Source organism: Pseudorca crassidens, chromosome 2 (genome assembly GCF_039906515.1).
Source record: "Pseudorca crassidens isolate mPseCra1 chromosome 2, mPseCra1.hap1, whole genome shotgun sequence".
In the NCBI taxonomy this organism is placed as follows: Eukaryota; Metazoa; Chordata; class Mammalia; order Artiodactyla; family Delphinidae; genus Pseudorca; species Pseudorca crassidens.
This window is the reverse complement of record NC_090297.1, coordinates 171,620,302-171,646,310: the sequence shown is the minus strand read 5'-3', so window position 1 is coordinate 171,646,310 and position 26,009 is coordinate 171,620,302. Positions and strand designations below refer to the sequence as shown.

The window sequence follows — 26,009 nt, the reverse complement described above, 5'->3', positions numbered from 1 at the left end:
CTGTCATTTTAAGGAAGCCCCTATTGGTAGTCCTTAAAATGAGATACATATGACATATTAGCAACAGGCAATGGAAAGGGCACAACAATTGAAAACTACTCATGAATTGATCAGGATGAGAAGAGGGAAATAAAGAGATGTCTCCAAGGAACTGTCCCGACTGTAACTTAATCCTAAAGTCAAAGAGTAGAAGGAGAAAAGAAAACATCATTCAACTGCTCAGCATTGAACTAAAAGAGTAAGAATAGCGGGGGTAGAACTGAGAAAGACAAATGCATGGAGAAAAGTCAAGTATTTAACATTTCAGTGGAGTGGAGATTACTGTGGCTGCCAATTACTTGAACTTCCCTAAAGGAAATCGTGTTCTCTTATAAAGGAAAGAGGCATACTATAACCAAACTCGTTACAATTACACTTTCAAGTAACATTCCTTTCAAGACTAAATATGTGTTAAAAAGGGACCTCAAAAAGTCTGCCTATGGATCATAAAAAGATGATCTGGAAAACAAAATCCATACCTATGTAAATTACATTGGATGTACTCTATAAAGAACAGCTTGTTTCTAATTTTTAATCTCCAGCTAGTCAGGAAAAGGCTTTCTTGTCCATTCCAATTTCAGATAGCTAGCGCTACCTGAAAGCATTCATCCAGTTATTCTAAGTATCATCTGTTATTTTCTGAAGGATTATCAAATAATCCCAATGAATATGTAATTTCACAAGTTCCTCAATCAACCTGGTTAATAATTAGGTCAAGTGCTGAGAGACTTGAGTTACTTCAAAAAGGTTTTGTTAGGTGGTTACCAAGTATTGTCCACCCGGTGGGCAGGTTACCTGTCCTGGCATCAGTTCACCCAAACTGGATGTTTGCCCCGGCCCACCTGAACCACACATCTAGTCTTGCTGCTGAAAAGAGCTCCCTTTTGCTCCCACGTGGCTGGGATCTCACTGAGTGATTCCCCCCAGGATCTCATTCCCCCAGAGTGATCTCTGCTCATGGAGATTCCCAGGAATTTCCAGCATCTACCAGCAACCTTGTCTGTGATGATAGAGCTACACCAGGGTTCGATTTTAGATTAATCTCATTCTATGTGAAAATCTGGAATGTTCAAAACTGGTACACCAAGACATCATGGAATCACTTTAGAGACCTCTAAGGTGATTTAAATTATGATTTGTGTTACAAAATTTGATTGTAAAATACTTCAGGAGCTCACATGCTAGAGTCCCCTTTTCTTGATAGTATCATCCAGCACGACCTCAGCAGTTCCCCATCCTGATTAGTCAAGCCAATTTCTTGACTCTTTGAGAGGAGCCATCAGCACTGTCCATTTTTGTATCAAGGCTTTGACACAGGAGTTCAGTTGATGTCTCATATGATTGGACGTCAAAACATCCAAACCAAGAGGCTCTTGCATCTGCAAATGCCAGTGAAACAACTTCACGGCTTTCAGTTCTGACTACTTGTTACAAGCTTATCTGCATGCTTAATTCTGTATTTGGTGTGAAATTCTAGACCAAAGATTTGGTTCCTCTTCCCAATATAATAGTGATCAGATTCATCCCAAGAAGTACTTCCTGAACGAGTTACTTCTTTGGCAGACTCTCTTTCCAAATATATTAACATTAAGACTATTATTAAGATAATCCAAGGAAAGACCCTTGTGCTTTTGATTTTTGTAACACTATTTTGATACATATTTTTCTTCCCTGGAGTCTGGTGTCGTACTAGACTGAAGCCTCTTTTACCCTACATTTTCAAGCAGAGTTGTCTGCTCTAGAAACTGAATGTGGCATCAGGTGGCAGTAAAGTCTGATGCTCAAATGATCCACAACAAGGACATACATCTCAGAGGAAGGGAGTTGGCTAGAACTGTCATGACTAAACAGAAGTAGTGATTGCCCAGGCAAAGTACCTTGAAATATCTGGGATTCCGGGGGAATTTTTTTTTCCTTTAAATATTGGTGTCTGGGCAGCTGTTGCTTGTTATTCTTTGGCTATAATATTATATATGTAAGAAAGGTAAAAGAAAGGGAGAAATAGTGGTTGATGTTGTGCTATTATTTTTGCAAGTATTTAGGCTCAAGGTTTTCCTCGGAATTTGAAAAATGAAAATAAAATGAATTCTCCCATCTACTTTCACAGGTCTGATGCTTGGCGGTCAGTGGTCAGGTGGTAGTAGGGGAAATGCAGCCTAGAGCATCACACATGACAACAGAAGCTCCCAAAGCTGTTCTGAGGACACGAGGGCCATCCCAGTTTTCATCCCATCTGTTTCAGTTAAAGATACACACTACTATATATAAAATAAATAATCAACAAGGACCTACTGTAGAGCACAGGGAACTCTACTCAGTATTCTGTAATAACGTGTAAGGGAAAAGAATCTGAAAAAAGAATGCATATATGTATATGTATAACTGAATCACTTTGCTGTACACCTGAAACTAACACAGCATTGTAAATCAACTATACTTTAATATAAAATAAAAATTAAATTAAAAAAAGAATTATACTGCCAATAAATCCAGATTGCCAGAGACCAGGGCTGGCTTCATGGTCACACAAGTTATGCTCTAAGCTGAGTCACCCCAGCTCCCATGCTTAGAAGAGTCCTGTGCTTGAATCTATTCTTATCGTCTTGAAATTCTTAATAATTTTTGAACAAGGGGCCCCATGCTTTCATTTTGCACTGGTTCCCTCAAATTGTCACCCATCCTGGCTGAGATTTAGCTGTGTTTGACAATGTGATTTTTATATCCAACCAACATGGAATCTAGTCACTCAGATACTAGTTTACTAGTCAACATTTATTCATTCAACAAAGATTTTCAAAAACTTAATATATGTTAGGTTCTGTGATAGATCACAGTACAGGTGACACAATGGCAAACAGGAAGCTGTTGCCTCTGTCCTTAAAGAGCTTTAACTCCTGGTTGAGGAACAGAGACAAAGAGAAAGGATATTCAATAAAGTATCATAAATACCATGAGAGCCAAGTGTAGCACACGATGGGAGCGTATGGTAGAGTTATTTAAATGTAAAATCCTCATGTAAAAATGTCCACATTTTGGGATATTGATGGTCAAACTATGTCCTCATTTTTTTCAAAAGTGGTATGTAGTATATCTGTTTTAGTGCAATAATAGTACATTTTCTGCTACAACTAGCCTTGTTAGGATTTATGCTATTTTATCACAGGAGGTGTTCATGAGCTTCTAACAGGATGGGAAAGGAAGACAAAGTATTCTCTCCTTGTTGACTTAATGCTGGTGACTCTTCCCCTTTAAGTGCAATGAAACGATAAGCAACTTTTAATGAATTATTTGGAAAACATTTCCCCCAGAGTTAAGAGACACATAAGCTCTTATCATGTCTGCTGCTAAAGACGACATGATTAATTCATTTTGTTCTCGGTGGCCCCAATTATTTCATTAATCCTTTCCTCCTCTCCTCTATCCCGATGGCTACATTAGGAGGCCCACGTTTCATACGGGGCAACCCAAGTAAAACAATGCCGTCACTGACATCCTGATTGCTCTGTGCAGGACCGTGGGCATGTTTAGTAATAAATGATATGAAAAGGTCTTTTATTGACAAGCTGCCACGCGCTGTTTGCATTAGCGAATATGAGAAGATGATGGCTGCTACCCCTTGGTCCCCATGGCATTGGGCTCCGTGAGATAGCAGAGAACGCTTCAGTTTACTTAGAGCATTAATAACACCTCTAAATAATTAACTGAGGACTTCCTGTCTTCAATTACTTAATGCTTTTTTTTTTTTAACATCTTGAGAGGATTATAAGCAATTTATGGATTTCACATGATGAGTGCATTTGCCACTATTCCCACAAAGCATTTACGGGATCATGTTTCTAAAGCTTTGAGGTAATTAAAAATAAGCATGGAGACAATGCGGCTGATGCTAGGTGCCCACTCTCCCTTCTGTCATTTGTAAGGACCTAGATTCTCAGGCTCCTGGATGACTAGAGCTACGGCTTCATCAGTATTCGACTGTAACTTAGGGAATGCCAAGGTTTGGGAAATGATGAGAAAAGCAAAACCTTTATCTCCAGAGGGTTCAGGCAGCTCTTGGATCAAATGTTTGAGACGGAATGTGAAATAAATTTGATTATTTTAGTTAATTCCATGAACTCAATAAAATAGTCATTCTCATCATAAAATACTTCCCTACTGAATTTGATCAGTCAGCTAACCATGGAACTGAACTTTCCCTGGCAGATAAAATGTGTGAACACTACACAGAGCTTGGGTTTTAGATCCTCTAATGCCAGGCACCATTCCTGTCCCATAGGAACTGCATATTAGGATACTGTACTTGGTAAGGTTTTGTTGAATGAAGGTTTATTTCCTCATTTAACAAAGAAATCGCTCTTTAGGGCTACAGTGCTCAAGTGAAATACTCTCTAAATCTGTTTAAAATGAATTCTAACAGATTATTTTTTCACTTTATAATCTTACAAAAAATAAAATTAGGTAGAAAAACTTTAAAATGTTTATCCTAATAAAAGAGGAATTCTGCCATTACGTTATGCATATAAAATCCTCTGACATGAAAATATCCATTAAAAATGATAATGAAAGGAAGAGCTGGTAGAGTGAAGGTATTTAAAGAAAAAGCTTTGCAATACTTTTATAATTAAGGAGGCTATCAATCCTGTTGGTTTGAACCTCACAATTGAATTTGGTACGTCGGCACGTAAATTCTGGTTTTCTAAAAAATGCAAACCAGTACAGCTGGCGATAGTTCAAAGCCCTTGCTGGTTGAGTAGACGGATTCTGTAAGAAGAGAATTCTTTATCCTTGTATCCCAGTTTATTGTGAAACCTTTACTGCTACAAAGTCTTAATGGGCCTTAACTTGGCTTTCAAAACTCTGTAATTAACATTCCATGGCCATCCTCAGTCATTCTTTTGATTTCTCCCACTCCATTCTGTACGGAGTTCTGTTGGTGTATCATTACACAAGCTATTCCTTAACTTGTCAGTAGTACTGGGAGCTTCTTAAGAGCAACAATCTTATTCTGGAGCACTTAATATACTATCTAGAACACAGCAAGCAGGCTACACATATTTTTTTTTTGTAATTAAATGGTATTCTGCTTTCCTTGTAGATGGAGGCAGTGAATGCCTTGGGGACCCCGAGTAGGCCAGTTATCACCTTCATCTTTCAAATGTGGATATTAAAAACATCCCTCATTTTATAGGGAAGTGAGGAGAATCACAGGAGTCAAAATGCAACTGGTTTTTTAAAATTATAAAGCACTGTATACATGCTAAGTTTTTTTTATGGAAAATAACATCATTTCAATGGCTTGTGATGATTTTCATCTTTAGTGAACTAGGATCTAAGGAACAAATCTGATCATGTAAATGGATGAGGGCTTTCTCCATCCCCATTATCCTTGGGTTAGCTCGGGATCTTCAGATCACGATCACAATGTGCTGGTCTGCAAATATTTATTAAGCACCTTCTGTAGGCTCATGACACTTTTGGAAAACAGTGGACATCTGTCCATGAGTACTTGCTTGTGTGTCAGGGAACTGTGGAATTTATTTTTCCACCTGTGTAGCAAGGCCGGGGCCTCCTCTAAGGAAAAATCAGGCATGCTTTTCCAGGCCTTTCTGCACTTCTATGTGAGTTTCGTTATCTCTGGTATCACTGCTCCCTGCAAAGCACAGGGTCTAATGGAAGGAAGGCATTCACTCAGGAGGCCTTGGAGAGAGGCTCCTGGCAATAGGGAAAAAGTAAAAGTTTGTAAACTCTTCTCTGTGTTCTCAGGATCTAAACTTACACCACTGCTTGGAATGATTCAGTAGATCTAAATAATGAGCTAAGTTACTAAATCTCTTGAAATATTCTTTTCTGTAAAATGGGGGTAATAATTCTCTCTGCCCCATAGGTTTGTGATGTGGATCAAATTAGATCGTAAATGTCAAGGGCTTAGGACAGTATTTGATACATATTAAATTCACTTATTCCTCATTTATTTAGCACTCACTGAAATGTCATGGATTGTTCTAGGTGCTAAAGATACAGTATTGAACGAGGTAGAGACGGTCTCTGCGATTCTGGAGCTTACGTTCCAGTGGAGGGGGACATAAAGAGACAAATAGAAAGCAAACACTATCAGGCAGTGAAAGGTGATGTGATGGTGTATCAGGAAAGCTGATCTAGACTTGGTGAGTCAGAAGATGTTTCCCTTCAGAAATGACATTCAGACTAAAACATGTTCATTATTATTATAATCATCGCTAGTAATTATCTGACACTATACTATTATACTGTACTATTATTATAGTATTAAAGCTAATTATAATACCTAATGTTATAATAAGCAACAAAACTAATACAATTACTATTAATTAATGTTACTAATAATAACAACAAATTGTCATAACCAGTCAACTATCAACTATTCTGTGTATTAATTACCCACGCAGCAGACAACTGTTAGCCTCTGGCTGATTTTTCTACTGCCTTCCAGTACATTCTTGGCTATCCTAGCACCATTATCTATGAGTATATCCTTGGGGAATGAAAATGCATCTTACTGTTTGTCTGAAAAAGAACTTAATACTGATGCAAAAACCCTACACATAATGCATATCAAAGCCAACTATAAATTATTTCTGAAGTTATCTGCTGTTGTGGCTTATTGCTGCCAGTGTGGGCTCTTCTATTAGCATGGATAAGTGGGACCTGACCATATGTCAAGAGAACACGTCCTTTTGAAGTGACCTCATATATCAAACGCACACCCCTGGGAGGCTTTGCCCCCCTAACCACAATGACAGACTCTTCCGGTACATTTTCCTCTTTTTTTTTTTTTTCACCTGTGACCGTATGCTGCCTCCTGTCAGCGGTGTCAGTGTAGATGAGACCTTTCCCAACCTGCCTGAGCTGGTACTCTTTAATGACGCCGTTTGGCTTAGGAGGGACATCCCAGCTCACATGCAGAGTCTCCGCACTGGGGGCCACGATTCTTGGCGGAGGGATGCTCTGCGGAACTCCTTGGGTTGTAGCTGCAACGACCTGAAAACACAGGAATTAAACAGCAATTTCTTGGAATAGTACACTAGGTATTCTGATCAATGAGAATGTCACTTGTGTTTTAAAATGTTGTTGTCTGGCCTGGCATATCATTAGCAGGGCTTGGTGAAGCACTCCCTCTTTTTTAAAATTCTTTCTCTCGCATCCTATTCAAACAATGAAATCTGACCTTGAATATATCCTATAAGTCTTCGACTACCATTTATCACCACGGGTTCAACAACAATTTTGATGGCAGACTGCAGCTCTCAGTTTAAACAAGTAAAAGCTGGCTGGCAGACTGTCTTACTAGAGAACTCTTGATAACTTCCATATGGCCCATCGGTGTCTTTGCATTTTAACAGCCTGATTTTGTACATTTTAAGCACCAGTAAATTTGGAGCAAAACCCACATCTGAACTTGCTTGCATATAATACACTTTGAACAGTATAAATGGGCAGCCTTTTCTGTACTCTTCCTATGATACCCAGGATGACTTTACAGTGTCTGCACCAATGTTCTAGAAAGAGAACCAAGTGAGAAGAAAAAAAGAATCAACCAGTGATTTACTCAATATTGTCAAAATATATTTTTGGGAGAAAATTGGCTGCCTTTGTTTTCTCACAGAATGAAGTCTGATTTCACTTTTTCACCAACTGTTTTGGCATCTGGTAGGCAGGAATTCTGCTATGCAGAAAGCACGGAATGGCTCTGGGACCGTTCGGACCCTAACTTTTTTTTTTTTTTTTTTTTTTTTTGTGATACGCGGGCCTCTCACTGTTGTGGCCTCTCCCGTTGCGGTGCACAGGCTCCGGACGCGCAGGCTCAGCGGCCATGGCTCATGGGCCCAGCCGCTCCGCGGCATGTGGGATCTTCCCGGGCCGGGGCACGAACCCATGTCCCCTGCATTGGCAGGCGGACTCTCAACCATTGCGCCACCAGGGAAGCCCCGGACCCTAACTTTTGATTGGGCCAATCAGCTGCCTTCTGTTTAGTGGGTGGGGCACTCAGAGATGCTTCTGGGGTCTGTTGAATAAAAAGCAGCTCACATGAGCTGCGGCTGATGTGTGTGATTGAACGTTTTACTTGGATGCTTCTTGCACAGTGTGTGAAGATGCTGCACTTCTCAAGTTTAAACCATATGAAAACTGGGTCTCCTCTGACTAGCTTGGCATCTGTGAAATGGCTCTTTCCTTATTTTCCTAACTTGTTTGATTGTTTCTTCCATTTTTCGCTTAGTAGCATCCCCAAGGGGGCTGGTCATCTGTGGTCTTTGGTTTTTGCCTCTCTCTCTATTCTCCTTACATGACCACACTCAAACTCCCTGCTTCAACTTCCCTCATAGATCTTTCCAGAAAATTTCAGTCACTTCTTATTCCAGCTTCTGACTAGACATTTTCACTTAAAGTGCCAAATAATATTTTCTTCCGCAATTCTGCTATCTGCTCCTCCTCTTGAATATATATATATATTTTTTTCTTTTTTGCGGCATGTGGGATCTTCCTGGACCGGGGCACAAACCCGTGTCCCCTGCATCGGCAGGCGGACTCTCAACCACTGTACCACCAGGGAAGCCCCTTGAATATATTTTTAAAAGCTTTAAAAATGTTAATCCTATTCTTTACTTTTAACTTTTCCTCCTTTTTTTTTTAAATTGAAGTATAGTTGATCTACAATCTTGTGTTAGTTTCAGGCATACAGCAATATGATCCAGTTATACATACATATATATATATATATATAATTTTCCAGATTCTTTTACCTTATAGATTATTATAAGATATTGAGCACAGTTCCCTGTGCTATACAGTAGGTCCTTGTTGTTTATCTATTTTACTATATAGTCATGTGTATATGTTAATCCCAAACTCCTATTTTATCCCTCCTCCCCACTTTCCCCTTTGGTAACCATAAATTTGTTTTCTATGTCGGTGAGCCCATTTCTGTTTTGTAAATAAGTTCCTTTGTATTCTTTTTTTTTTAGATTCCACATAAAGTGATATCATATGATATTTGTCTTTCTCTGTCTGGCTTACTTCACTTAGTATGATAATCTCTAGGTCCACCTGTGTTGCTGCAAATGGCATTATTTAATTCTTTTTTATGCCTGAGTAATATTCCATTTTATATATATATATATATATATATATATATATATATATATATATATATATATATATATATATATATATATATATGTATTCCTCTGTTGTTTTTTGATTTGCTTGCAGAATGCCACCATGACTGACAAACTGGTCAAGCCAGATACCCTGAAAATACCCATAATACTTTCCTTTTATTCCCCTACATATAGCTGACTACTGGGTCCTGTAGTTTTTGTGCCCTGGTATCTGTTGTATCTTTCAGATACTCTTCATCTGACCCCTGTTGCATGAATTCAGATCTTCATTATTTCTTGTCAAGGCTGTTGCAGAAGCCTTGGAACTATTTTATTTTCTATGACAGGCTCCTTTGTCCTTTTCTCTGTTCCTCAAGAGCAGGCAATTTTTGCTGAAATGATATTTAAATAGAATTTCTAAGCTTTTAAACTGAGAAATGGCTTGGGAACTATTATGGATTTATAGAAGACCATCTAAAAATAGTTGGTGGAGGAAAAGCGGATTAAGGGGATTATGCTGGTTCAAGTTTTTTCTTTTGATGAATGAAACATTGATATTTGAATAAATTTTTCTTGTGGTGATCTCTCCTTTCAGGAGGAAGTGTTGGTACTCAGTTGAGACACCATATGGATGCCCTACTTTTTTGGCATTACAACCTGGACCTTCATATAGTCTTAACATTGGATGATTCTGTCCAGAGTTTAGACAAACTCCTCCTACCTTGCTGCTGGTGGCACAGCCAGCAACCGTGCAAGCTTTCAGCTGGTATGAATATTCCATAAAAGGTTGAATTCCTTTCGTATCAGAGAAGCTCAACGATGTTCCTCGAAAACGTTCAATTCCATCTCGGAGAAGAATGTAGTAAATAATAGGACCTAAAGGAGGCAGAGGAAGGCCTGAATTTGAGTGTCAGACTCTTTTAACTGTTTTCGAACAAATCAGATGGCTTAGAGTTCTGAAGAAATGGGATAATATAGCATTATTTAATTTTTTTTTTTTTTTTTGCGGTACGCAGGCCTCTCACTGTTGTGGCCTCTCCCGTTGCGGAGCACAGGCTCCGGATGTGCAGGCTCAGCGGCCATGGCTCACGGGCCCAGCCGCTCCACGGCATGTGGGATCTTCCTGGACCGGGGCACGAACCCGTGTCCCCTGCATCGGCAGGCAGACGCTCAACCACTGCGCCACCAGAGAAGCCTGCATTATTTAATTTTAAACTGCTATTATTTTGCTATATTCAAGCAGTTCTTAATTACACTCACTCTTATGGAGGAGATGGATTCTTGACATAAATAATCAGTCAGTTGTTTCTTTCCCCTATCAAACATTTACTTTCAAAACTATTCTGCCTTCCCATAATATGCTTTGCTTATTTAAAAGCAGCTCAGACATATGTTGGGATTCAAGGAAAATAATTTTTGGCTAAAAATTTGTGAGGGTTATTTCACAAAATGAATGATTGGTTGACACATACCTGAAGTTTCCTAGCAAATACTTTTTAGTGGTTAGATGCATGCCAATTAAATGTAGACTACACTAATTTCAATTTCCTTATGGATTTATGGGATTATGTTATTTGAATTTTAAAAATAGCTTAATACCATTTGATTGTATAGGCTTCTTCCAGTTGAGGACTATTACATCATCAAGATGATCCATTTTGGTCCACCTGGGGGGGCTCACTCCCTCAGGCACATCTTCTTTTGTTGTGGCCCTAACAGCCTTGCTGAATCCTCGCCCATAGCTATTCCACGCAGAAATCCTATACTCGTATGTCATGTAGGGCTCCAGGTTCACATCTGGAAAGACAGAGAATCGGACAGCGGGGTTTTTAAAAATTTTTATTTTCTTACCATCATATCGAAAATAAATATCAAAACCTTAAACATTTAAAAATAAATGCTCAATGCACTAATCCTATTGTATGTAAATAAAGCTGTAAGATCTTTACTTTCTGAGTCATAAAAAATATTACAAGTGCTTATTAGCTGCGGAGATATGAAACTGCACAGAACAGAATTCACCTATTTGAATAGAGAAATATGGATACATTAAAGAAATGATTGAAAAGTAAAAGTGCTAGACTAATGTACATTAGATGTTAATGCTTCCCAAGTTCATGACCTCTTTACTTCTGTATGAGGCAGGTTTGGCAAGATTCTTTTATAGTTTTATTATTATAAATTTTACCAATTATTACATTGTCAATATTACTTAAATTATTACATGAATTATAATGTAGTTGTTATGAGATACAGGACTTGTAACTTAGCTTATCACAGTACAATTTTAATGAATAAAAATGAATTCACACTCTACTATATGTACCATGTATAGTATACTATATACACTTCCTTCATCTTCTACCAAACCAGAACTGAAACCAAACCCCAAAACAACCAATCTAATTAAAACAACAAAACCAACCTGCTGAGATTTTTGGCCTGGCAAAACTTTTATTAGATAATCATCCACGTAATTCAACGGTGTCCCAAACATCTTAGTTCAGTTTTGAGCTTTAATAACTTCGGAAGTACAAATGCTACAAATTTACCAAAATATTCCTTGAAAGTTTAATGATTTAAATCTGCTTTCCACTTATTTAGTTCTGTGAATTTCGAAGATCTACATCTGTATTTTTGTGTGGCAGTTTCTGGATGATAATCAGACAGGGGGATCAGAAGAGGTCCTCCTTGACTTCCTGGCCACCTGCTCTATCTCCATTGGATGCAGCATTAATTCTCATTCCATCCACTCGGGTTATTTGACCACATTCTCCTTACATGCGTCTCCTTACAATAAAGCCTGCCCTGCCTCTTTTATAGAGTTAGTATGAAAATAAAATGCAATAAGTTATGCTGCAGAACTTCATAAAATGTAAATTGCTATACAAATGTATTTCTGTCTTCATTTTTTCCAGTAAGAGGGTATTTGCTGCTTTGTACCTGTGATGACCACCAGTGGGTCCCCAAATCCCCCTTCTTTCCTGGTCAGAGACCTCTTGGCCAGAGTCTACATTTCCCAGTTTTCTTTGCAGTCTGGTGTAGTCACACGACTGGTCTCAACAACGGAAGGAGTGTGGAAGTGACGTGGGTAATTTGTGCACGACTTTCTGAAGAGGAAATCATTTGCCTTCTGTTAGCACTCTTACCCCTTCTGATGGGCTGGAACTAAGGTGTTGGGACGACTCAGGCTGTACCACTTGGAAGCATGATGAGGAAACCAGATCCTGAATGACCTTGTGGGGCTGAGCTGCCCAGACCGTCCGTCCACTCACCCACAGATGGTAACTATATTTTTGAACCTCTTGCTATAGCAGATTAAACTATTCACTGCGAATAACTGTTATTGTGTAGGCTTCAAGCCCATGTTGCCATTTCTAACTTCAGCTGTGGCAACTGTCTACATTTTATTCCTGTTCTTTCCTCCACTGTATTTCATTCTTCTCCTTTTTGACTCTCTCAAGTCTTAGCCTTACTTCTCTATTTTCCTGTGAGGCCTGGTCTTTCAAAGTTGTTCCCAGCCCATAAAACCATTCTTTTTGCTTTAACATAAGGAATCACTTGTTGAAATTTTACCTTTCCTCAATCATCTCTCTCATTTCTCAGAGCTCTTTTTTTCTTTGCCAGAATTTCCAACTATTCTTCTTCTTTTATTTTTAACTTGTTATCTCAAAATCATTCTACATGTTACATGGGGCTAATATTCTGATAAATGAGGGTGTTGGGTTTTGGGGTGGTATGTTTGCTCAATATTTACTTGTTAATTGCTGAAAGGTCCCATATGTATTTGTCTCCAATCATTTTTTTAGCTAACAGAGCAATCCTTCCAAAAATGTGTATATAATTGTGTCGTTCCACTGCTTAAAAAGCTTCACTAACTATCCATTCATTGTGGTATAAAGGTAAACTCTTCAGTGTGGCCTAAAATGCCTTCATAATCAGACCCCCACTCTTTGGCCTCCTCTCCATTACTTTCTCTGTCTTATATGTGCTACATCCGTATCAAGATACTTGCTTTTCAGACCTGCTGGGCTTCCTCCTGCTTCCTGCACTTTGCATGTGTTGCTCTCTCTGCCTGGCCGACCTCCCCTTAAACTGATAGGCTCTAACTTGCCCTTCAGTTCTTTCTTTGGGCACAGTATCCTTCTTGAAGTCTTTCCAGTCTGGGTTAGGTGTCCTTGCAATAGTCTTCCAAAGCATCCTATGCTTACCTCTATCATAGAACTTACCTGAACATCGTTTCTCATATTAGAGGTAATTATGTATTAATTTCCCTATCTCTTCATATTAGCTTCAAATCCTGATGGAATTTCCTACTAGTTTTCAAGTTATTGGTCCTCATGTACTGACTGGTTATGAGTAAGGATTTAATAAATATTTTTGATAAATAAATGATTGTAAGAACAAATGAATTTTGGTCAGCACTGGTGGTTGTAGCTTTTAATTGTCAATTTTAAAAATGGTTGACTTTTCTTCTAAATTGGTCGCAGTGGAATTTGTTTGAGCGTCATTTGAGTGCTTAATTTTTTTTCATGAAAAGTAAAATTTTATTATTTTTCATATTCAATTTATAGTGTTTTCTGGTAGGCAAACCGATCTGAAATATGGATGTTAAAAGCCCCTGCAACATTATATCAGTGGGTGGAAACAGCTATTCTCTTCTGGAGAGGTCTACTGCAAATATGTCTTAAAAACCCTTCAAAATCTGGACCTTGATTACCAAGGGCAGATAAAAGCAGAGACCTGTCTTAGAAGAAAACCAATTAATTTGGGTTTTTTTTTTTTTAATATTTTTATTTTGTTTTGTTTTGTTTTGTTTTGCGGTATGCGGGCCTCTCACTGTTGTGGCCTCTCCCGTTGCAGAGCACAGGCTCCAGACGTAAGGCCCAGCGGCCATGGCTCACGGGCCCAGCCACTCCGAGGCATGTGGGATCTTCCCGGACCGGGGCACGAATCCGTGTCCCCTGCATCGGCAGGCCGACTCTCAACCACTGCACCACCAGGGAAGCCCCCAAGTAATTTTTAAATGAGGGTTCATGACTTAAATCTATAACTGGGAGTGGGAAGAGATTAGTGGTCCAATTGTTTTCTATCCGAGGCTTTCCAATTGTGGTCCAATTGTTTCTATCCAAGGCTACCTAAAGGCATTCCAATAAATATTTTTTTTTGCTTACAGTGTGCTAAATCTAAAAATAAGGTAAAATTAAACAGGGATGTTCTATTCACGTGGATACTTCAATCTGGTAGGAGAGACGAGACAAGTGTCCAGATGCCTATGACACATACGTGGTAAAAGTGGTGACTGGCATGGCCGTGTGTCACAGGAGCACAGAGGAGAGAGGGGGCTGGCCTCGGGAAGCCTAAACTGAGAACGTGAATTCTGACCTTGGCCTTGAGTGTGATGGTTAAGAAGAACATTGCAGGTGGAAGGAACTGCTTGAGGGAGGTTTGGAGCCCTCCGAAAGGAGCCCTATACCATGTGGAGTCCACTACATCCGCAGGTCCTAAAGGTGACATGATTTGAACCTGACTATTACCACAACAAGTTACTTTTACAGATCTGACCTTCAGTTTCCTCATCTGTGAAATGATCATACTTACCTGATTGCTTTATGGGTAATTTAAGATAAGGTTTAAAAATGTTTAGCACAAAGGGGGAGTGGCAGAGGGAGGGACTGGGAGTTTGGTTAGCAGATTGAAACCATTATATATAGGATGGATAAACAACAAGGTCCTACTGCATAGCACAGGGAACTATATCCAATTGCCTGTGATAAACCATAATGGAAAAGAATAGTAAAAAATGAATGTATGGATGTATAACTGAATCACTTTTCTGTAAGCAGAAATTAACGCAACACTGTAAATCAACTGTACTTAAAAAAAAAAACAACTGTGTAGCACAGCACTGGAACTAAGTAATACTCAGTAAACTTTATCTCTATTCCTTCCTTCCCTTCCTAATCTACTTCCTCTCATCTCAGTATCCTGCTTTACTGTTTTCCTTCTCAAGGTTTGTCATTATCACCCCCCATTGGCTGGGTAAGGCAGAGTGATGAGTCATGATGGAATACAGTGGTTTTATTGTTTATTTGACCTCAGCTGGCTTGAATTATGTCACTTAAATGTATTCCATTTGACTGTAAACAATAGGTGTGTGTACACACACAGTTACACACGCATGTCTAATTTTTCAAAAAACAGAAACTTAAGCAGGGACTTAAGTAAGTGGATGAATAATAAAAATTAATAGCTGGCAGAACTATTTTGGAGATGATCCTAAAATTTACAGCGTCTTTCACCTGACTTAGCCAAGCCTAAGAATCACTATTTTGGACTAATGCAGTAGGGACTAAGATGGGGCTTGGAAATGACTATTTTCAATAACCATGAAGGTTCTTGTTCCCAAGATGATGGCCATCTTGGGGAAACACCAGGCTGCAGGAGAGCACAGTCTCTGGCCCCAGACCCAAGATCAGGAAAGTGATACTGACTTCACTGCGCAGTCTGTCTCCTCCTTGGAATGATGCCGCCGGGTCTTAGTGACCAGACAGGTTTCTACCTCTTTTCTGCTTGGAAGAATAACAACATTCATTCATGACACTTATTGAAAGCCTGCATTCCAACTTTTGAGAAAGAAAAGTAGGCTCATTGTAAATTAACTGGATATACCATTAAAGGCCACATAACTAATTCATTTCCCTGTTCTTCATTCTCTACAGGCTCACTTTAAAATAGAGCACATCCTTGTTTAAAGTTCAACTCTGAAAAACTTTAAACTACGAACTTTGACCAGATCCAGATTGTGCCTCTAACTGCCTGGTAACTCTCTGGCTCATAAGTATGATGGAATTAATTGATATGAGGTGAAGGAGGGAGTTGAGGTCAGAGTGAAATAAATCTGCGTTTTCAGCAGCTTTTCACTCCCCTTTCTAAGCCGCGGGCAGGTGGCTCCCTTTCTGTTACCTGTGAAGGAGAGTGTGTTTACACTTCCCATATGAACAGGCTCTTCAGCAGATGAGCACATTTCTTCGACTGATTCCTTCCCGATGGAATTGTGAGATCCTCTTATCACAGTACAAACGTGACTGGTAAAGTTGAAGTCACACCTGCCGCAGTGCGCTGTGGCTTCCATAGACGCCGGGCAGACGGTCCCGCAGACTTTGGTTTCCTAAGTCAAGCGGTAGAGGTGGGGCGGGGGGGAAGGGAATTGAAAGCGCTCATTTAGACACGTGTGGCATAGGTTTTTACGACTCTCAAATGAAATTTTCCTGTGCTGAGTTCATGAATGAACACCTCAAAATTCATAAAAGGAAATGAGGGCAGTGTGTATACTAGAAAGAGCAGTTACTTTGAAATGACACAGATCTGGATTCAAAATCCAGTTTTGCAACTTGTTGGTGTTGTGACCTTGAACGAGTCTCTTATCCGCTCAAAGCCTCAGCTTCTTCCGTGAAAGAATGGAAATTCAATTTACTATGCGGGTTTGTTTGAATGACCCAAATGAGATAACGTAAATGCCTTACACTTAGTAGATATGCTATAAATAATAACAAGAGTCGTTATTTTATTATTGTTACTTTGACACTTTCCTAATGGAGTTTTAGACAAAATAAAGAATGTGAAATTTGAGAATCTGCACTTGTGCTCTTGGGAAATTTGGACTAATAAGAAGTATTCTGCACCCAAGTTTTAGAAAATTTAAATATTTCATGAACTGTCATTATAATCATTATTATTTATATTTATAAACTTTTTCTCTGGTGAATCTCTGGACATTTTATAGCTATTGATAAATACTAGTAGGCTCTAATCTCAGAAAATGAAATACTTCATCATCCCAAATTACAGGAGATATAAATAAGGCAATATTCTTATAAGGCAAAGCTCTACTTCATCTTCCCTTTATATAGGTAGCATAACTTATTTAAAATCATTTTTGTTATTTATAAGTGATCTACATTCAATCTGTCTCTTTACCTAAAATAAGTTAAATTATTTTCCCAACGATGATCAAAGTAAAGCTGCTTCAGAAAATTATAGTTGGATTTCCATTTAAGTATGGTGAATCGAACATGTGCATTTATCGTCATTTCCTCTTAAAGCCCAACCAAAGCCCAACCAAATGAAAATAAAGGAATATGGAAAGTCCAACGAAACAGGAGGGGAAGTAACACACGTTTTTGGAAGCTGGGAAGTGGACGGATGTGGCAGAGACAAGACTATGTGCCCAGGAGTGCCCATTTTTGCCTTTTCTCCCCTGGAACGCTAGATTTTCAAGTCCAGCTACAATAAGAAGAGCAATGTGACTAGAAATGTCTGTGTGACTGTGTACAGGAGAGATGCCTTCTGCATCCAGGGAAGACGCATACATGTGCAATCATCCACTCTCTCCCTTTTTCCACTGTGAAGCCCCACAAGATGGAAGCGACTTGGGTTCCTAAGATGTTGCATGGAGGAGATCTGCCAGTCTCACACTGGACTGTCACAAGAAAGGTTTAAAAAAATTCATTCTGTTGACCCATTCCATACATGAGTATGTCTGTTTTCACCTCAGCATAGTCCAGTGTATCCTGGCAAAAACACAAATTAGTACTTTGAAGTTGGGTGTTGTCTTAACAACAATAACAAAACCTTAACGTATGTGGCATTGGCTTAGGGTTAAGCAGGCCATGGCAAAGAAATACGTACTGGGCTTTGGGAAGCTGAGGAGGTCTGTTGTGCTATGGCTAAATATTCTGCAAACTCTGCCCTGGGATAACTGTCAAAGCAAGCCAAGTGCTCCTGAGCTCACCACTCTGGGGAAGACATCATAGCTTAGAACGTGAGCAGTATGTGTGCTGTTAGAGCTGCATTTGGCCAAGGATTAGAAAAATGAGAAAAACGTAGAAAATAATTGGTGAAACTAAAAAAATAAAAAAAAGAGAGGGTCCACTGGAAGATATAAGCCAGGAGCCAGAGTGGGAAAGCTAAACGCAATTCTGCATATTGCATAGTGAGAACCCCAGCCCTCTTTGCTACTGGATACTCCATATGGCAGCCAGGCATGTATGCCATCCCGATGTAGGATGGAGTATTCAGGATACTTCTTTGAGTATTAAAATAGTACCAATCTTAAACCATAATGGAAAAGAATATGTAAGAGAATATATATACATATATATAAAACTGGATCACTTTGCTGTACAGTAGAAATTAATGCAACATTGTAAATCAACTATCCTTCAATAAAATAAATTTAAAAAACTAAAATTTTACAGGCAAAAAATAATACCAAACAAATGAGACAATTCAAAGAATAAAGCAAACAAACAATTAAAAAAAGCAACAATGGAATGAATATTTCCAGAATGATTAAAAAAATGACATTCCACAAATGAAACAAGAGTAGGATGATATAAGTAATAATCAGCAAACAAGAAAGCGTGCTTAAAAACTAAAAAATCATATGATAGCTAAAAACACCCCCACAACAAATCAATAGAAAGGTGGAAAGATATAGTTAAGGCAATATCTCATCACACTGAAAAAGATGAGGAGTTAATCAATAGGCAAGAAACAAGAAGAAAAAATTAAAACATCAGTTTAGGAAGTCCAACACCAAAGTGATCAGTGAAAACAGACAAAAGAAGGGGCAAATTATCAAAGACATAATAAAATATCAGTCCCTGGAATTGAAGGCCGTAGACCCCACCCTGCAAAAGTCCACAAAAAGTATATCATTATGAATATTAATAATAATGATGATAATAACATCTACATAGAGGCACATTGCCATGAAACTTTAGAAAAGCAGAATAAAGAGAATGTCTTAAAAACTGTCATAGGAAAAACAACATGGTTACCTACAAAGAAACAGGAATCAGAATAGCAATGAAAATTTTAAAATGCAGAAATGCCTTCAAAATCCTGTGTAGCAATATTTTTTGACCTTGAATTGTATACCTAGCTAAGCTATCAATCCAATGGGAAATAGAATTACAATAATTTCAGACTTCAAGCTCTCAAAACATTTACCTTTCATGCACCTGTATCAAGGGAGATACTTTTTCAAAAGAAGGTGGCAAAAAGGGACAACTGGGGTTCAAACACAGAAAGACCAACACAGAGGAGGAGTGAAAGGAATTCCCAAACTGATAGCTTAGGAAAGAAGGGCTGGGACAGCTGTGCAGAAATCCCACAGTGATCCAGTCCAGATTGGAGCAGGAACTGGAAGACTCCAGGAAAGAGGTCTTCAGGAAACAAAATGGAATCTATGGATTGAACTTTACCTATAACACACTGCGTGATTCAGCATTCAGAAAATCTCCTAATCATAATCATTTAAATATGAATTTTAAATACAACTGTTAATTGGCCTTCATAGAGCCAATTCAAGCCAACTTAAAAGATCATGGTTATATCTTGAACATCCTCCTTAAATAATGGAAGCTCTCTCTTCTTGACCAAAATGAGATGCCTGGGAATCCAATGTGAGGTAGGCAATAATGAAACACATAGTTGTGCGTGATGGTGTCATTTCTGAAACTAACAGGTTTTCTATCTTCATTCTTCAAATATGAGTGCCCCTTTAAGGAGAGTTTTTTTATAGATGCTTCCTAACTCGTTATTTTAAAGGCACGTTCTTGCAACATCACCAGCTCTTTAAGACCAAAAAAACCTAAGTATTTAAGAAAAATATCCTAGTCTAAACTTCTGAAAACACTGGCTTGGAATAAATTTTGGAACATAGTGTCGGATAGATTTCTTTCATAGAACTGACTGAAGTTGTGTTCAAATCAGATCGATTCTTAAAAAATTTTGTAGACAAAACCTTACTATTTTTGTTGGGTGTTTTGTATGGTTATTCACTTCATGAAGTACCTACTCTCTTCCACAATTTTATGTGTAATCTGTTTTTCCTTTCTCTTTTTTATTTTAATTTTATTGGAGTATGGTTGATTTACAATGTTGTGTTAGTTTCAGGTATACAGCAAAGTGATTCAGTTATGCATATCTTAATATTCCTTGCCACAAAGTGCTTGCTGGGGCCTTAAAAATCTCAAGACTTATGGTCCATTCGACAGACCATGATGTCCACACAATGACTGTGTAGTTGCCTCACTCAGCAAGAGCTCTTCTATTGTCTGTGACCAAAGCACCGATTTTTAGCCACCTCTTAGTGACAAATTACTACCAAACGTAGTAGGGTGTTTGTTTTTGAAACGCCCATAATCCTTTCCTTAAACTGGTAGGTTTCTAGAGTGCTGGGTCAAGTTTAATGCTAACAAACACGGCATGGCTGTACGTGGAGCATCTCAACGTACAAACTAAATGGTGCACCCACAGGCCTATTCATTTTTGTGGTTGGCTGGCTTTTGCTGATCTTGCACTGTCTTAAGGAATATGATAGAAACACAGTGAAGTGAATCTGCTGTATGTAAGTTCTCTATGAAAGGAAAGCGATGGTCTATGGTTGAGGGGCTAGAGAAAAGAAGCTGAATTTCCCTTCATCTCCCTCCATAGCAACATGCCGGCTCAGACTTTCTGTCTGCAGTAATCTGAAGTGCTGGTAAAGCTTCCTGAGAACAGCTAATCATTATTAATTCCTTTAGAATTCATTGCAATAACATCAATCATAGCGAACTCATTTGGTATTAATATGGATGTAATGTGAAAATGAATAATGCACACAGGAGTTTTTATATTCCTATTTTAGAAAAATAGTTATGAACAATGTATTTCTCTTTCCATTGTCAAATCAGCCCGAGAGGTTTTCTATCAATTACCTTCATCATCATTCCAGTTGAAATCTTGTCAGAGCAAACATATTTCAAAGGATTATATCCAACTCCATTACAGCATTTCTGGCTCTTTGGAATAAGTTCAGTCTCACAGCATTTTACTGGCACTGGGTCATTCTTTTTAACATGTGCTTTAGATTCTCCACTGGAAGCAGAGCAGCATGTGGTATCTGACATATTCATATAATCCTGCCCACAGCAGAACATCCCTGCAACAATAAAATGTTATATATGAATATGAAATAAAACAAGAGAAGAAGACTGAGGCTGCTATAAAGTTTGGTATAAAAATGTCAGACTCAGGCAGTTCCTGAAAGGGTATGAGAGCTCAGGTAGCATTTCCCTACCAAGGTGATTTAAATGTACAGGGAGGGGTCCTTCTGACCAAGAGCACCAGACACTAATTAGGTAAAGAACACACGAGAGGAAGTGTTCTAAAATCATTCAGCAGGGGGCCAAATTTCTCCTAAGCGCCATAAAAAATGATCTGATTTCTGTCATAAGAACTGCCTGCCCATTTTGTGATGATAACATCTTGTTGCAGAAGAAGGGGTAGTTAAACCACAGGAACTCAGAAGAACTCTTTAGAAATTCACAAGGGAGAAGAGGTCACCCAAGCACTCTGGGATAAGAGGCTAGACAGTGGAGAGGTAGCGCCATGCTAGAACTGGAGACTTTGCGTAAGCATCTTGTAAGTTTCTGCCTGCCTTTGTCTAAGATACAGATATTTGATTCTTGTGAATCCAGCAGCAACTGTAACCATTCTTTGGTCATGAGATAGATTTGTATTCAGAACCAGTTGAGTGCACTCACGGATCAGGTGAACCATTTGGCCACCATTCTTCAAGCTGCACTAGACCCATCACTGGACGTGGGTAAGAGGTTGGGGTGGTGGCCGAAAGACCTTGCAGGGAAGATCGTTGATCTCCACTTCTCGCTGAAAGACAGGTGTCCCTGAGATACCAAACAGCCTCCTTTCTCCCACCCAATTCAGTGTTAACTGCTTGTGTTCACATCATTTAGATCTTGCCGTAGAAGAGACACAGCAGAATATAGACATAAAAGGCTGAATGAACAATGTACTAGAGTCAGATTAAGCTAGAAATTAAGATGCCTATACCCCACGTCACAGGGCTATCATAGTAGAATTTATATCCAGTTATATAGCAGCGCAATGTGATGAATGATTTATTTTAATTAGAATTTTGTCTATTTATTATTAGTCCTGACTGATAACATAAAGAACCTCAACTTCAAAGGGCCCTGGGGTCCCGAATTGCTCAATCTGGTCCTGTACAAACACCTACATTATGAAAGACACTCCTAATAATAGACCAATGAGTTTTAAGTGCTTTCCAGTTTATAAAAAAAATCCTTGAAAGTAGACACTGACTTGGCACATGCCTTAAGAAAGATGTTTATCCACACATGACTCCAAAGAACACTCTCACTGATCTTTCCACTTTAAAAACATATCTCTCAATATTAAAATTTTTTTATTTCTGATTAATGATATACATTGATCATAACTGCATTTTGACATCATGTTTAAAGGTGATAACGGTTCAAAGTAATTGGTATAAAAGTAAACTGTTGGGCTTCCCTGGTGGCGCAGTGGTTGAGAGTCTGCCTGCCGATGCAGGGGACACAGGTTCGTGCCCCGGTCCGGGAAGATCCCACATGCCACGGAGCGGCTGGGCCCGTGAGCCACGGCCGCTGAGCCTGCGCGTCCGGGGCCTGTGCTCCGCAACGGGAGAGGCCACAACAGTGAGAGGCCCGCGTACCGCAAAAAAAAAAAAAAAAAAAAAAAAAAAAAAGTAAATTGTTTTCTTTGGTGCTTTATTAATAATTTTAGTTGTATTAACACTGCCAGGGAAAGTTCTTTCAAATAGATACACACAGCAGGGCTATCATTGTAGTCTGACTTTTGATTATGATGGGTAAAATTCACACACACACACTCTCTCTCTCTCTCTCACACACACACACACACACACACACAAAAGAAAAATCCACAGCTTCAAGTTTTGTATTGTCTGGGCATTTTTTTTCTGCTGCTTTCTGATCAGACATTTAAATACAACCTTGGATTCTTTGCTGTCATTTTTTTTTTTCTCCAGCAGTTTTCTTAAAATAATTCATGTTTCTATTTTAAAGAGCAATCAAAATCTGAACACTGGCCCTTTAGGGAGCAGAATACATTCTCCACCTCTACTCCCAAATTACTGTATGGTTTCACCATGCTTTAAGTATAAAATCAAAATGCAGACATTGACCTAATTCCAAACTCCTAATCAGTCATCTGATCGCTCTGAGGGACTTTTGACAGGTCAACTAAAATTTTGATAATGAACTGTTTTTACACTAGAAAAAAAGGATGCTTTCTTTCACAAAGAGCTTCATCTTTGTTTCACTGAATTAAAATTTAAAGCCAAGATTTCACTCACATAACAAGAAGTGACTCCCTTTCTAGTTTCTTTGGTAAACCATTACTTCTTTAATTATTATCAACCTTGTTCCAGCGTGATAAATTGCTAATTACTTAATACCCTAATCAGTGTTCATTCTTTGCACAGATAAACTGTGACAGTGCCATTAATTTAAATAGTAATTTCACTTAATGGCCAGAACGGCACACCAGATTTTTATGCAGCATTTTCTGAAGACTGCATCCATCACTGCAATATTCTGACATAAAGATGTCTGACGTGCACTAACTCACTTAGGGAGAGCAGATGTTGCCGAGCAGAGCTTGGTAGTAATTCCCATAGTGCATCACTTCAGCATGAATGAGCTGCAAATTCAGAGACAGACAATCTTCTGAAACTGCATTGCAATAACTTTTGACCCTACCTAATTTATCACATGGAGCACTTGACTTTTGACCTGTGACACACAGAAATCACAGTTTTAAATATGCCCAAAGAAAAACAAAACAGGTCATGTATTATTGATGGATTGATCTACACTTCCAGAGGCTCTTCATTAAATTTGTACAAAGGTGGAGATTCTCTTTGAACAAGATGCAGATGTTATTAAAGGGGTAGAATATGTACTGAACTATTAGATATTTATTTCTGAGATCAAACAGCCTATATTGTCTTTCCAAATAGTGCATATATCCAATGGATAGCTTTCGTCGCATTGGATACAACTGAGAAAAGAGTGAAGGAAAGCATTTTTTGACTCATAATATTATGAATACTTCCAATATGTTACTAACACTTACTTAATGTCCATGGCTGAAAGGAGAGCATTTATAAACATACAGTCCTGATGAATTTCTAAATTGTTAATTCTGTACAACAAGTGTGCCATTTTTCTAAAAATTATCCAAGGATTATCATGCTTTTGAGTTAAAAATAGTACAGTCATAAAAAACAGAGTCTAGAATATGACAAATCATTGTGGAACTCTGGGATTGACCATGGGGAATTATATTTCAGGCCTAGAAGAATGTAAAAAAAAAAAACCACGTTTTTGATTAGTCATTCTCAGGACAAACAAAGTTGATGGCAGAGCATGAAAGAAAAGAAATGCATCTTGTCTTCACTAGCAGCTGGCTCTATGGCTACCACCACAAAACTGAGACAGGGTAGGGTGAAAATGTTCCCCAGATCATTGCAATGTATTTTATAGCATTTATACTTTACACGTTTCAAAAGGTCATTATATCACATGGAAATCTTCCTGGGAAATCTTTCAATACACATCTTACACAATGGATTTCTATGATGTATTTTCCTCTCTGCAAAAGTCCCCACATTCCATCTTATGTAACAGGGGTAGTCATTCATTCGACTGATGTCAGAATCTAGGACACGGAAAGTCAGTACTTTATTCTAGAACAGTTTCATCCCAGAGTTTCATATCCAAGGTTGCATGGAGAACACAGATAATAGAAATAAAGCAATATGTTCCAAAGGTATGTCATGATTAGTTCCTCATGGCTAACAGAAAATCCTGTCCTCTTTGCCTGATAGAGAGGCTTTAAGGTTCATCTTTTAATATGAAGGGGTATAATCAGGTCCAATCTAAGACTGATGGCACAAATGATAAAACCATATAAGCAAACACTACGAATAAAAAGAGTAATAAAGGGGTTTAAAATATATTCAAAGAAAATGGTTAAGAATACATAGCCACTGAAATGACGAGCATGACTTCCATCCCGAGGTACCTGTGTAACACTCCTACACAACTCATCCGCCCAGAGAGAGCACTAAAAACATAAACGCTACTCCAGCACTTCTGTTCCAACAGCATCTGTTAATTCACTCCATTTATAAAATACATATTGACAAAGACAACTGAACTGGGACCAGGGAGATTTGATTTGGTGTGAGAAAGTCAATTCAATGTGATTTTGTTAAAGGGCTCCTGCAGGCAAATAAAAGAGTTTAAGTAATAAAGTACATAAAGAGATGTTTTACGAGCCAGCCCGGTGTCGTGGCAGGCCCACAATGCCAGGCAGGGAGAGAGGCCAGGCTTAGGAACAATATTATGAGATCCAAACCCTCAAGCAGCAGGTACGGTATTGCTAGGCCGAGGAAAGAAAGGGCCATATGGATATTCTGGAAGGTCACTAAGGTCACGATCATTAGGGGTGACAGGAGGGCGCGGCAACAGAGAGAGGAAAAAGACATGTGGAACGTGTCTGTTTTCAGTGAAACCTGCAGGGAGGTCAAGAGACTAAAAAGAGATTTTTTTTTTCCTTTTTAAAAGGCTCATTCTTTCAGTCCACCATGATTACCAGAGTTGGTGGAACTGTTGAAGGTCAGGGGAAACTCTGGAGCTAATTTTGATTCACAGGAACTGAGGAATGGCGCAGTGTCCTTAGGAAATAGTTGGCTAGCGTGTATATCATATTGAAGTACACCAGTGATTCTGAAATTTGGGCCCATGGACGGACTTCAAGGGTGTATGAAATGGCAGAAAAATTGTTGTGTGTATCCTACATATTATTTGAAGTGAGGGTTTGTAACTTTCAAAAGATTCTACCAGGAGTGTCTGACCTCCAAAAGATTAAGAGTCTTTGTCCTAGTGGACAGTG

General features: G+C 38.7%; 1 protein-coding gene across 1 annotated transcript in view; it reads right to left on the bottom strand.

The window, feature by feature from the left end:
• The window catches only part of USH2A (usherin), a 770,355-nt gene that overhangs the window by 172,365 nt on the left and 571,981 nt on the right, over positions 1–26,009 (bottom strand). Inside the window, exons 50-54 of the mRNA XM_067729757.1 lie at positions 20,942–21,165; positions 16,140–16,344; positions 10,773–10,970; positions 9,895–10,049; positions 6,858–7,056 (exon numbers count right to left, since the gene is read on the bottom strand). Of these exons, the coding sequence (XP_067585858.1) occupies positions 6,858–7,056; positions 9,895–10,049; positions 10,773–10,970; positions 16,140–16,344; positions 20,942–21,165 (981 nt within the window). The remainder of the gene's footprint in view (positions 1–6,857; positions 7,057–9,894; positions 10,050–10,772; positions 10,971–16,139; positions 16,345–20,941; positions 21,166–26,009) is intronic.